The sequence below is a fragment of the Lipotes vexillifer genome, unplaced genomic scaffold (assembly GCF_000442215.2).
Source record: "Lipotes vexillifer unplaced genomic scaffold, Lipotes_vexillifer_v1.1 scaffold164, whole genome shotgun sequence".
NCBI lineage: Eukaryota > Metazoa > Chordata > Mammalia > Artiodactyla > Lipotidae > Lipotes > Lipotes vexillifer.
The window spans coordinates 4709869-4723604 of record NW_006789313.1 but is presented as its reverse complement, the minus strand read 5'-3'; the positions used below and the strand labels follow the sequence as shown (position 1 = coordinate 4723604).

The 13736-nt window shown below is 44.7% G+C and overlaps 1 protein-coding gene across 2 annotated transcripts in view; it reads left to right on the top strand.

Annotated features, from left to right (window-relative positions):
* The first annotated feature begins 10002 nt into the window (after window positions 1–10002).
* Window positions 10003–13736, top strand: part of TEP1 (telomerase associated protein 1) — a 37396-nt gene continuing 33662 nt past the window's right edge. For both annotated transcript variants that reach the window (XM_007462541.1, XM_007462540.1), the window contains exons 1-3: window positions 10003–10569; window positions 12937–13119; window positions 13398–13532. In XM_007462541.1, the coding sequence (XP_007462603.1) occupies window positions 10003–10569; window positions 12937–13119; window positions 13398–13532 (885 nt within the window). The remainder of the gene's footprint in view (window positions 10570–12936; window positions 13120–13397; window positions 13533–13736) is intronic.

Sequence of the window (13736 nt, the reverse complement as noted above, 5' to 3'; positions counted from 1 at the left end):
GTTAGTTTCAGGTGTACAGCAAAGTGATTCAGTTATATGTGTGTGTGTGTGTATATATATATATATATATATATATATATATATATATATATATTATGTCCTGGACATCTGGAAAATCGATAACAGAAAAGGTTAAAAAATGAAAAAAAAAAGGGGGTGGTGGTAAAAATCACATAGAAATCCTACTAGCTGCAAAACTAAGCGCTATTATTTATCCAGACTGACAGTCCAGGAGGTAGAAGCAACAATGTCTAACCAAAAGAGTGAAAAACTGGATAGAAAGATTGTTTACTAGAACCACGGAATGAAGAGATTTTGGATAGTGCAATTCAAACCCTTCTCTACACAGTGTAGGAAGCCAAGGCAGGTGGCATAGTCTGGATAATGAACAGGAAGGCTTTTCAATGAGAGCAGTCTCCAGGTGACATCCTTATAACATCAGGACCAAGAGACTCGCTGAGACAAGCATCACAAGTTAGGTCTACAGGCAGGGCAGTAATTATGACATAATTACTCTGTCAGGGCCACAGACTACATTCCAAATCCTAGCGAACTCTTGGGATCAAGGGATCATAGGTGGAAAAGTGTGAATTTATCACAACTTTTGCTAATACAACTACAAAAATATACATACATAACATATATATACATGCCTATGCATAAATACATGCATGAATACATGTATATGTCATTAGTGGTGAGATTATAGTCTTTTTTCCTCTGAGAGATAGAGGTTTATGGTATTATTATTATGGCTGACGATTCAAGGTACAATAACCTGTATTTCTGATTTAGAATTGGGAAAAAAATATAGCTTGAGAGTGTGAATTAGAGTGAATTAGAATCAGTGTCTTGGGTTCAAGCCCCAAATCAGTTGCTGTTTTGGTAATCATGGGTAAGTCCTTTAATCACTTTGAATACCAGTGTCTTTTTCTAATATATATACATCTTTATTGGAGTATAATTGCTTTACAATGTTGTGTTAGTTTCTGCTGTACAACAAAGTGAATCAGCTATATGCATACATATATCCCCATAGCCCCTCCCTCTTGAGCCTCCCTCCCACCCTCCCTATCCTACCCCTCTAGGTGGTCACAAAGCACCGAGCTGATCTCCCTGTGCTATGCAGCAGCTTCCCACTAGCTATCTATTTTACATTTGGTAGTGTATATATGTCCACGCTACTCTCTCACTATGTCCCAGGCTCCCCTTCCCCCTCTGTGTCCTCAAGTCCATTCTCAACATCTGAATACCAGTATCTTAATCCATAAAATAGAAATAATACCTGTACTATCAACATCATAGTGTTATTACAGTCATGAGCTCCAGAGCTTGGGATAGTCCTAAGGATCTCTACACACATTTCAAAAAGTGTACCCTGGTACTCTGAAATTAAGTTTCCAGGCTACACCCTTTTAGATTAGCAAGCTAGATGACACCAAACAGGGTGGCCAGTGTGCTGTAGCACCCCTGAGACCATGAGTGCCATACAGAGGGTTACAGGTTTATCCCCAGCTACTCCAGACTAACACTGCTCCTGAGATAGGGATATGGATTCATCTGGACTCCAGCTGAGGCTAAGGCATTTAGGGAGCTAGAGGTCTTCTAGCTGTATACCAGCTTGACTCATTACCAGACAGGTAATCTGAGCCTCAACGCATTGCACACTTTTCAAGCAAACTGTCACTGATTAAAGCCAACTGTCTCACAATGGAGTAAGAACTGCTTGTTTTAGAATATAGCTAACATTGTTTAAGTGCCTGCTATGTGCCAGGCAGTGTGTTAACTGCTTTACATGCATTATCTCATTTAAATGCCAAACAACCCATAAAAAGTGGATGCTATTATTATCCCCATTTTACAGATAGGAAAACTGAAGCTTAGAGGAGTGAATTTACTCACCAAAGGTCACACAGTTTATAAATGTTGAGCATGTATTTAAACACAGGAAGAAGGACTTCCAAGCCTGCTGTCTTTATTATGCCACATCTCCAATGTAGATTCACCTCCATGGAGTGGTAGGCTTTATTCACAAAACTCATACTTAGACTCTACAAGTGGGAGCAGTTAAAGGGTATTAATATCTTTTAACAATCCATAATGGAAAAGAATCTGAAGCTCCTCCGGGATGCCAAGTGCAACCGAATACATGCTTGTCCATAAATCACTGCTTGGGTGATTCTTTGAAGCTGGCAGTGGATAGACTGAATAGAAGCACAAGCTGTGAATCTAAAGGTAAATATTCACAAAAGGGAAAAGAAAAATCTGGTGAAACCAAGGGTCTTTATAATCCCCAGGCACTCACTGCCCTCTTAGCTTCTTATCAGAGATCTACCCTTCCCAGTTCAAAGTCTACTCCCTCCAGGAAGTTTCTCACGGTCCCCCCTTCACAGAATCCTGAGTTTGTTCCTTAGTAGAATATAGTACTGCTCATAATTCGCCTTGTATTCTTGTGTCTCCTGCATGTGTCTGTCTCCTTTATGAGACCATGAAGCCTTGAGAAGAAGGCATGTTTTATACATTTTACATACTGTCTTGCACTTCATAGGTGCTTAACAGATATTTATTGACTCAAAATGGGGGAGGATAAGAAGTGTGCAATAAAATTGACTCAAAATGGGAGAGGATAAGAAGTGTGCAATAAAACTGACTAGAAGAGGTGAGCAGTTTTTTAAAATTTAACTACAATTGATGTACAATTTCAGGTGTACAGCTTCAGATTCTTTTCTATTATAGGTTGTTACAAGATACTGAATATATTTCCCTGTGCTATACAGTAAATCCTTGTTGTTTATCTATTTTATATACAGTGGTGTGGACCTGTTAATCTCATACTCCTAATTTATCTCCCCACCCCTTTCCCCTTTGGTAAGCATAAGTCTGTTTTCGAAGTCTGTGAGTCTGTTTCTGTTTTGTAAATAAGTTGATTTGTTTTTTTTTTTTAGATTCCACATATGAGCAATATCATATATTACTTGTCTCTGACTTACTTCACTTAGTATAATCATCTCTAGGTCCATGAATGTTGCTGCAAATGGCAATATTTCATTCTTTTTTTATGGCTGAGTAGTATTCCATTATATATATATCACATCTTCTTTATTCACTCATCTGTAGGTGGACATTTAGGTTGTTTCCACATCTTGGCTATGGTGAACAGTGCTGCTATGAATATAGGTGTGCATGTATCTTGTCAAATTAGAGTTTTCATCTTTTCTGGATGTAGGTCCAGGAGTGAGATTGCTGGATCATATGGTAGCTCTATTTTTAGTTTTTTAAGGAACTTCCATACTGTTCTCCATAGTGGCTGCACCAACTTACACTCTCACCAACAGTGTAGGAGGGTTCCCTTTTCTCCACACCCTCTCCAGCATTTATTATTTGTAGACTTTTTGACGATGGCCATTCTGACTCGTGTGAGGTGGTACCTCACTGTAGTTTTGACTTGCATTTCTCTAATAACTAGCGATGTTGAGCATCCTTTCATGTGCTTGTTGGCCATCTGTATGTCTAAAGGTGAGCAATTTTAATAGGTGGTAGGGCCCTTAATAAAGGGGTTTCTAAGGGCTGAGGAGATGGTACAACTTCAGCCCAGAAAGTAGTAAGTCTGGACACTGCACTCATCAGTTGGATATTGCAGCTTAATACCACTGATCAACAATTATGGGTGTAGGCTACCTATGGAGGAGAAAGTGAGTCATCCTCTAAGAACTTGGAAATAAGCTCTAAGAGAGTTAACCCAGTAGGGAATGGAGTGCCTCCTCAGCTCTGGTAGCTGTTCAGTTGGCAGAATGACAGTAACCTAAGAAAGATTGCTTCAACTCAAGGGAGTGGCTAGTTTAGAAAAGCAGGACTCAAAGGAACAAATAATACAGGGTGCATTTAGCACTATCCACTGAAAAGAAAAGCTGAGTTTGGACTTTGTAAACATCTTGTGAATTGAGAGATTTCCTCTGTTGCAAGGCAGAGACAGTTCATCTGGCTGTCTCAAAATCCAACTGAAATATCCTTTAGAGATCAGTCAGTTACTGTCCCTCTGCCTAGAGAATCATTCTAGACTGGTGATTTTCAAAATGTGGTTCCTGGATCAGAGGTCAGAATCCCCAATACAAGAGTTTCCTAGAAATGCAGATTCTCAGGTCCTATCCTAAACCTACCAAATCAGAAATTTTCAAGGGGGGTGAGCAACAACCCTAGTTTTAATCTGGGGTTCTTAACCTTAAGCATGTATCAAAATTGCCTGGAGAGCTTGTAAAATACAAATCGCAGGGCCTGGCCCTAGGGCTTGAAAATGCAGACTCCAGACCCCACTCCACCTGTCTAGATCAGTGCTTCTCAAAGTTTAACGTAAGTGGGAATAATCTGGGAATCTTGTAAAATTACAGATTCTGATTCAGTAGGTCTGATGTGGGGCCTGAGAGTCTGCATTTCTAACAAGGTGATGCTGATGCTGCTGGTCCACAGCCCATACCTTGATTAGCAAGACCCTAGGGCAGAGATTCCCAAACTTGTCTGCACATTAGTATTATCTGGGGAGTTTCAAAAACTTCTAATGCCCGGGTCCGCCTCTGAAGACTGTGATTTAATCAGTCTAGGGTGTGGCCTGGGTTTGGGGATTTTTAAAAAAGATTTCCAATGGTTCCAATGTGCTGGCTTTGAATTTCTTTGCTCTTGCAGCTAACCAGAAAGGAAACTCTAGATGCTCCTAGTCAACCAGGAAGCAATGGTCACCAGTTGCTACTCTTCCTGTACCACCAGTGTGATGCTAAAATACATTATTTATAAGTTGTAGTTCAGGATCATAAAGGGGACAGAAAAATATTTCTTATAAAAAGAGTGTAGGGACTAATGGGGTAGGTGGTAAGAGAGGCATCTAAGGAAGTTAGGTGGGATCTGGCTCAACAAATTGAGAATAAAGGATGCCCCTGATTCTGAGCTGAAGCTTCAGTTGTTACCTGAGAATGCAAGGGTACCCGCTACCCTTAGGAAAGGGATATTTTCCAGAAGACAGATAATCTATCTTACATGAGGTAAGCATGTTTCTCCTGCTAATATCTGTTTGGCCCTGCTCTTTACGAAACAGCACCAGCATTACCATCCTAAAGGTCACTTGTCCCTTTCCTGAGCCTGGTCCCACTTTCTGAAAACAGTTCCGCATTAGCCATTCAGGATGGCTCCAAAAAATTCTTTGTCCAGGGACCTATCCCAGATGGACATAAGCTGCTTAGTTCACTCTGCCTTAATTATTTGATATCTACACCCGGTTACAGGCCATTGCTTTAGACTTTCCGTCTCCTTTTATTTCTATTTTCACCAAGTAACTTTCGCATGAATTAAGAGTCCCACTATACTATTTGATACCAGGACAAAAGGTGTCCAGATCGGCAGCGAACATGACAAAATCTTTTTCAAGAAATGGTGTTGGAAGATACTACAAAAGAGAGGCAATTTAGCAAAAGAGCGGAATTTGGTAGAAGAGGAAAACTGAGGGACAGGAGAAAAGAGGACGAGGAAGCGGGGAGAGGGGGGAAAGGCGGCGAGAGGGAGTGCGACCAACCTCTGGCCCCAGAAAAGGTTGCAACGCCCTCGCTGCAGTTGCATCGCCAGCCGCGCATCTCTCCTTCCCCGCGGGCCGCGACCGCCCCGCCCCGCGTCTGCGGCGGCGCGCTGTCTCCTCCCCGCTCCCCGCGTCTGCGGCGGCGCGCTGTCTCCTCCCCGCTCCCCGCCCGGCCACACCTCCGGCTTCCACTCTACCCACCCGCGGAGCCGAGAGTCCGGTCCTTTTCCTGCTGCCGAGGACTGAGCGGCCCCGCGTGACAGCCAGCTGCTCCAGGCCCGGGTGGCTCCGGGGACGGTCGAGCGCCGGCAGCAGCTGGCCCTGGCCTCGGGTCTAGGCGTGGACTCGGCCGCCGGGGCCGGTGGGAAGGGCCTAGCGCGGCCAGGTAGTGACCTCCCGAGACTCCGCTGGGCGGGCGCCGGGAGGGGTTCCTCGGCTCTGCTCCTCCGGCAGCTCCGGGAGCGGGTGTGGTGTGTGAAAGGGGGAGTGGGAAGGATGAAGGAAAGGGAGGGCCCGGGGATAGAAGGCCACAGGAAGAAGGTGGAAGAGACCAAGTGAGAATGGGTCGCTCTTCCTTGCTCTGTGTGCTCCTTGGAACGGAAACCCGGGCTGTGCTTAAGCAGGGTAGGCTGTCACACAGCCAACATAAAAGTGTGGTGGCTATTAATGTGTTAACACGGCAAGGTCTCCAAGGCATACTAAGTGCAGAATAGTCTCTAAAATATGATCCTCTTTGTGTAAAACAAAACAAAACAAAAAGGGGGGTGGTGGTGGATATGGGGGAAGGGATGGTACAGACCTATACATATATTTGTATATGCATAGAAAGTGTCTGAAACTCTTCGTATAAAACTTAGCAGTGGTTATCCCTGGAGAATGGAATTAGAGATGGGGATTTTTACTTTTAATTTGTAGAGACTTTTACTTTTCATTTGTAGATCAGCTGAATCTCCCTTCACAAACACCAGGGTGTGAAAAACATGTAACTATTTTTCTGTTAACTTAATTTTTTTTTTCTTTTTTTAAAAATTTATTTATTTTTGGCTGCGTTGGGTCTTCGTTGCTGCGTGTGGGCTTTCTCTAGTTGCGGCGAGCGGGGGCTACTCTTCGTTGCGGTGCACGGGCTTCTCCTTGCAGTGGCTTTTCTTGTTGTGGAGCACGGGCTCTAGGCACACGGGCTTCAGTAGTTGTGGCTCGTGGGCTCTAGAGCGCAGGCTCAGTAGTTGTGGCACACAGGCTTAGTTGCTCCATGGCACGTGGGATCTTCCCAGACCAGGGCTCGAACCCCGTGTCCCCTGCATTGGCAGGCAGATCCTTAACCTCTCTACCAACAGGGAAGCCCTGTTAACTTAATTTTTGTTATGAGACGACTTCTTTTAATCCTGAGTCGATTCTGAGATTCCCCAGTCCTTTCGCTGGGGGCTTATATAGTGCAAAGACATGAGGGAAATGTACAAGCCTATATAGGCCATCATTCTTGATGCTATTTGCCTGCACTTATGTCCAGTGAGATATCCATTGTCCTTTCTGGTTCTGGATTGTCAGTCGATTCAAGTCTTCTTGGAAGTATTCTACATTCCTGTCCATAAGCTCTTGCATATTAAGGATTAAGCAATTGACTTAACAACATACTTATTCCTAAAATACATAAATGTAAATAGGAGATAAGCATTTGTCCAAATAAGAGAGTATGTACATTCCTAATGATACAAATTCAAGCATCCTCTCAGGCAGAGGTTCTTAATTTGTAGTTAATGGAGATTCTAGGAGATCCGTGGGTGGACTCCCTGAAAATTGAATGCAAAGTAGTATATACTCGTGTTTTTTCTGTGAAAAAGCTCCATGGCTTTCACCAGATTCTCAAAAGCTTATGAATCCCACTGACTAGACATTGTTGCAACAATGGTGAACAAGGCTAAAGAGTCTCTGTGCTCAGGAATTTATAGTCTGGGGGGATGAAAGACAAATGACCAGGCAATTACAATATAGAGGATGTGTTCTGTGCTAGAGGAAGTGCAGTGTGAGAACATAGAAGGACCACCTGTACCAGACTGGGGGCTGGGTGTCACCTGAGGCTCCTTGGAGGAACTGACTATTAAACTGAGGCCTTCAGAGTGAGAGGGAAGTAGAATTTGGCCTAGTAAAGGAGGGGATGGGGAAGGGGGGTGGTCTTGGTAGAAGGAAGAATGTTCTAGGCCTCTGCCTATGCAAAGTCCAGAGTCAAGAGATCCACTGGCAATTCATAAGCTGAGAACAGTTTCTATGGTTCAAGCTTAACGTTAGATGGGAGTAGCAGTAAGAGGTGAGGCTGGGAGATCAGAAGCCAGGTTATGTGTGTGGTGCTGGGCATGCAGAGGTGAATAAGACACCGGAGCCCTGACCCTCAGGGAGTTTTATTTTATTAAGGAGAAACCAGGAACAAGTAGGCAAGTGGGCTAACAAGATAAATTTTTATTATGATGAAATAAACAAGGTGTTGTAAATGGTGGCTGGGGTATGTATTGGGAGCTCCTTTAGGCAGATCTACATACTGTGTGCCACGTGGATTGGAGGGTTTCAGCGATGACGGTGGCAGGCAGAACAGAGAGAATTGGATAGATCTGGGAGACATTGAGGGAGTAGAATCAATAGGATTTGGTAATTTATTGGATGATAACAATAATAAATAATAATAGCTTCCACTTATTGCACACTTACTAACTCTAAGTGCTTGATATATTTTTTCTTATTTATTCCTATACAACTCTATGAGGTAGGCATTTATTTCAGTTTTGTGATGAAACTGCGGCACAGAGAGTTTAAGGAACTAGCCCAAGGTCCCATCAGGATTCAAACTCAAGCCTATTTTATACCAAACCCTTGTAAGCGTAGGGGGCAATGAGGAGGAATGGATTTGGAGGAGAGGTAGAAAGATGATACATTTGGGATCTATGGAGTTTTGGGTACCTTTGAGTCATCCAAGTGGAGATGTCCAACAGGGGAATGGATAAATGAGTGTGAAGCTCAGATGAGATCCAGGTCAAGGAATAAATATGTGAGTTGCCAGCATAGCAGTGTTATGTGGAGCAACAGAGTAGGTGAGACCACCCTGGGAAAGTTTATAGAAGGGTTAGAAAAGAACTCTAAGCAGCATCAACATTCAAGGAAGAGCAGAGAAAGAACCCCCCAGGAAGGTGTGATCAGGATTGTAAGAGGAAAACCGGGACAGCACCCTGCAAGTCAAAGGGAGAGAGTTTCAGTGAGACAGTGATCACAGGGTCATATTCCACTTGAGAGATGAAGTAAGATAAGCTCCAAGATATGTCTATTCTTATAGTAAGAAGAATTTCATTAGTTACCTGAGAGGACAGCCTTGGAGGAATAGTGGAAAAAGAATCCCATTTAGTCGGTTAAGAGTGAGTAGGAGGCAAGGAAGTTGAGGTGGTGAGTATAGACAACTTGATCAAAATGTTTGTTTCTCTGGAGCTAAGAATCCAGAGTCCAGATTACAAGTACGGCTCCTGTGCTAAGTTGGGATCATACTGATAGCCCTGGGAGGTCTCCTTTACCCCTTCATGTGAAGACATGTTCCTTTCCTCTCCAGCTCTTTTTTAAAATTAATTAATTAATTTATGTATGTATGTATGTATGTCTGGGCCGGGCCTTCGTCACGGCATGCAGGATCTTTTTTTCGTGGTACGCGGGCCTCTCACTGTTGTGGCCTCTCCTGTTGCGGAGCACAGGCTCAGATGCGCAGCTTTTTTAAAATTAATTAATTAATTTATGTATGTATGTATGTATGTCTGGGCCGGGCCTTCGTCACGGCATGCAGGATCTTTTTTTCGTGGTACGCGGGCCTCTCACTGTTGTGGCCTCTCCTGTTGCGGAGCACAGGCTCCAGATGCGCAGGCTCAGCGGCCATGGCTCACGGGCCCAGCCGCTCCGCGGCATGTGGGATCCTCCTGGACTGGGGCACGTATCCGTGTCCCCTGCATCGGCAGGCGGACTCTCAACCACTGCGCCGCCAGGGAAGCCACATGCAGGATCTTTTATTTGCGGCATGTGGACTCTTAGTTGCGGCATGCGAACTCTTAGTTGCGGCATGAATGTGGGATCTAGTTCCCCAACCAGGGATGGAACCCAGGCCCCCTGCATTGGGAGCACAGAGTCTTACCCACTGGACCACCAGCGAAGTCCCTTTTTTTGTTTTTTAAACTTCCTTACTCTTAAGCTTCTACCTCACCTTTTCCCTACTCCTTTCCCTTAGAATACTCCCTGTATACATCCTTGGAATGAACCCAGTCCTGGAAAAACAAATATTGGTTGTTTTCTGCCTTCAGGTCACTGGCATTACAAGGAGGACTATGGGAAAGATTTAGTCCCAGTACGCATGCACTCCCAATACAGCCAGCTGCTCATTACCTGTCTTTCTCTCCTTCTAGGCATATACTGGTTGGGCTCCAGCCATGGAGAAGCTACATGGGCGTGTGTCTACTCACCTGGACATCCTCTCCTTGGACAACCGGTGCCTGGCCACACTTCCTGACCTGAAGACCTTGGAGAAACCACATGGGCATGTGTCTACCCACCCAGACATCCTCTCCTTGGAGAATCGGTGCCTGGCCACACTTCCTGACCTGAAGACCTTGGAGAAACCACATGGGCATGTGTCTACCCACTCAGACATCCTCTCCTTGGAGAACCGGTGCCTGGCCACACTTCCTGACCTGAAGACCTTGGAGAAACCACATGGGCATGTGTCTGCCCACTCAGACATCCTCTCCTTGGAGAACCAGTGCCTGGCCACACTCGCCACTCTGAAGAGCACTGTGTCCACCAGCCCCTTAACCCAGAGTCTCCAGATACCTCACATGGTGCAATCTGACCTGTGCAGCCTGAGTGCCAGCAACCACCTGCTCTCTGAGCCTCCAGCCTCAAGGGCTCAGTGCTTCTCTGAGGGTCTAGGCCTTCTGACCTGCCCCAGGGTCTTGAAAACCATCTCTGCCACAGAGAGAGCTCAGGAAGCAGCTTTGGTAATAGCTCCAAACAGTTGTCTTCACTGCAGCCATGTCTGTTAGAATGTCTAGTCACTAGCTTTCAGTCCCTGTGTGCTACTCTGTGTCTGTGTACCTTCTTTCCTCAGAGCCTCTTCCTGAGGCATCTTTTACCCGAGGGCTGTCTTCATGAGCGTCATCACTCTTACTGCTTATCTAGTGCAGAGATTCTGGACAATAGAGCGTAAGTAGGCTTTGTCCTTGGAAAGCCTCTGCTCGGGAGGAGAGCCGATACACTATTGCAGTAGCAGAGTCAGCCAGGTGCTTTTGAGATCTTACAAGGCATGAGAAACAACTACAGTACCACTTCCCTGTGTGTGCACGTGTAGACACACGTCCACTTGTACACATCTATATAAGCACGTCTACTATGCAGGTCAGGATCGGTAGACAAACACATTCCTTCTATGTAGACTTGAGATTTGGACTGAGGGAAAGGCAAATCTGAGCCCTCTACCATTTTTGCCAATTATAAGCCACTCAACCTTGGGCAAGACTCAACCTTTTTTTTTTTTTCTAAATTAATTTTTATTGGAGTATAATTGCTCCATGATGTTGTGTTAGCCTCTGCTGTACAACAGAGTGAACCAGTTACACGTATATACACATCCCCTCTTTTTTAGATTTCCTTCCCACAGAATATTGAGTAGAGTTCCCTGTGCTGTACAGTAGGTTCTCATTAGTCATCTATTTTATACATAGTAGTGTATATATGTCAATCCCAATCTCCCAGTTCATCCCACCTCCCCTTCCCCCTCTCTGGCATCTACAAGTCTGTTCTCCACATCTGCGTCTCTACCTCTGGCTTGCAACTAAGTTCATCTGTACCATCCTTCTACACTCCACACATTAGCGACACCACACGATATTTGGTTTTCTCTTTCTGACTGACTTCCCTCTGTATGACAGTCTCTAGGTCTATCCATGTCTCTGCAAATGGCACTATTTTGTTCCTTTTTATGCCTGAGTAATATTCTATTGTCTGTATTTACCACATCTTCTTTATCCATTCCTCTGTTGATGGACATTTTGGTTGCTTCCATGTCCTGGCTATTGTAAATAGTGCTACAGTGAACATTAGGGTGCATGTATCTTTTTGAATTATGGTTTTCTCTGGGTATATGCCCAGGAGTGGGATTTCTGGGTCATATGGTAGTTCTATTAATATTTTTTAGTTTCCTGTTTTCCATAGTGGCTGTATCAATTTACATTCCCACCAACAGTGTAGGAGGGTTCCCTTTTCTCCACATCTTCTCCAGAGTGGTCCACTCTCGCCACTATTATTCAACATAGTTTTGGAAGTCCTAGCCGTGGCAGTCAGAGAAGAAAAAGAAAGAGAAGGAATCCAGATTGGAAAAGAAGTAAAACTGTCACTGTTGGCAGATGACATGATACTATATATACATAGGAAATCCTAAAAGGGCCACCAGAAAACTACTAGAGCTTATCAGTGAATTTGGTAAAGTCACAGGATACAAAATTAATACACAGAAATCTCTTGCATTCCTATACACTAACAACGAAAGATCAGAAGGAGAAATTAGGGAAACAATCTCGTTTACCATTGCAACAGAAAGAATAAAATACCCAGGAATAAACCTACCTAAGGAGACAAAAGACCTGTACTCAGAAAACTATAGGATACTCATGAAAGAAATCAAAGATGGCACCAGCAGATGGAGAGACATGCCATGTTCTTGGATTGGAAGAATCAATACTGTGAAAATGACTATACTACCCAAAGACTCAACCTTTTGAAGCTTTAATTTCCTCACCTTTAAGATGAGATCAATGAAAATCCACGTCATAGAGTCATTGTCAGGATTACAGCTACTGCCATCTTACATTTATTTAGGGCTTTGCAATTTGCAAAGAGTCATACATACATGACCCCATTTAATCTTGTAACAGCCCCATCAGGTAGGTGGCAGGGAGTGAGGAAGCTGAGGCTCAGAGGGTAAGCTCACGATTGCTGGGCGATTGATCTGGGACTTGGTCCTTTTTCTTCTGACTCTAAAAATACCTTAATAGCCTCTTGGGAGGTGTGTTGTGAAGGGCCCCAGGATCCTAGGCTGTGACATCCGTAAGGAGATGAAAGAAGCCGGAAGATCATGAAGCATCTGAGCAAAGGCTCAGAATGTTGATCTGGGAAAGGGCGTGTGTGTGATACTGAGGGATCCCTCTTGTCAGACTGGACAGATCCATTCTGGGGTGTGAGGGGAGGCGAGTTTAGGTGCTAGAAGGTAGATATGGGCTCTTCCTAGCCCTGGATGCTGCTTTCACATCTCTGTCTTGTATGAGGGGCTGTGGGTGAGTGCTGGGATTCATAGCTGTCACTATCCCCAGGGTCGACGGTCTTCTTCTGGAGAGAAAAAGCTAGAAGACAAGGAATGGGCAGAGGCTCAAATGCCTTTTTATAGTCTAAGCTTGGGAGAGGCGGAGAAAGCGGAGGATCTGACCCCGAAGCTCACCCCTGGGGACTCTGAATCCCGTCCTGAGCCTGCTGACCAGGCCCTTCAGGAAAAGAAGGTAAAAGTTCCAGAGCTGGGGAGAGGTTGATGGTGGAGTGGGGGTGCCTAGGGAAGTCGGGTAGAGTGGTCACCAAAGGCTGATCCCCTCCACAGAGAGAAGGGGAAGGAACTCTGGTTTCTTACTTCCTAATCCCCTTTTCTGACCTCTCAGCCGGACAGACATCTTCCTGAATCTGGGTTCATTCTCTCTGTCTTTGGAAGTTGGCCTGAGTGGATGCTTAAGTTGGTCCTTATTACCTCTTTTCTCCTTTCTCCCCTCTCTTTCCCAATTCCCAGATGGTTCTAATGAGCTTTCTGTGTTCTACTCTGGTGTCAGACGTAAACACAAATGATGCAGCTTACTCTACCCAGGCTTTCCTCCTCAAAGTCTGTAGTGAACTTGCCCCCTTGGAGCCTGAATTTATACTCAAGGTATTGTGACATGAAAGACGGGATGGGAGTGGGAAGTTAGGAGGAAGGGAATTTGGTTATGGTGTGTGAGGGGGATGGTGAGAGGCTTTATACTAGGGGCTGAAGGAACTTTACTTAGGAAGGTGGTAGGATCTCTGGGTGAGCCTGAGGCCCAGTCCCTAGGGTTCTCTGAGGAGTGGGGGAAGATAGGATTGAGAAAGAGTG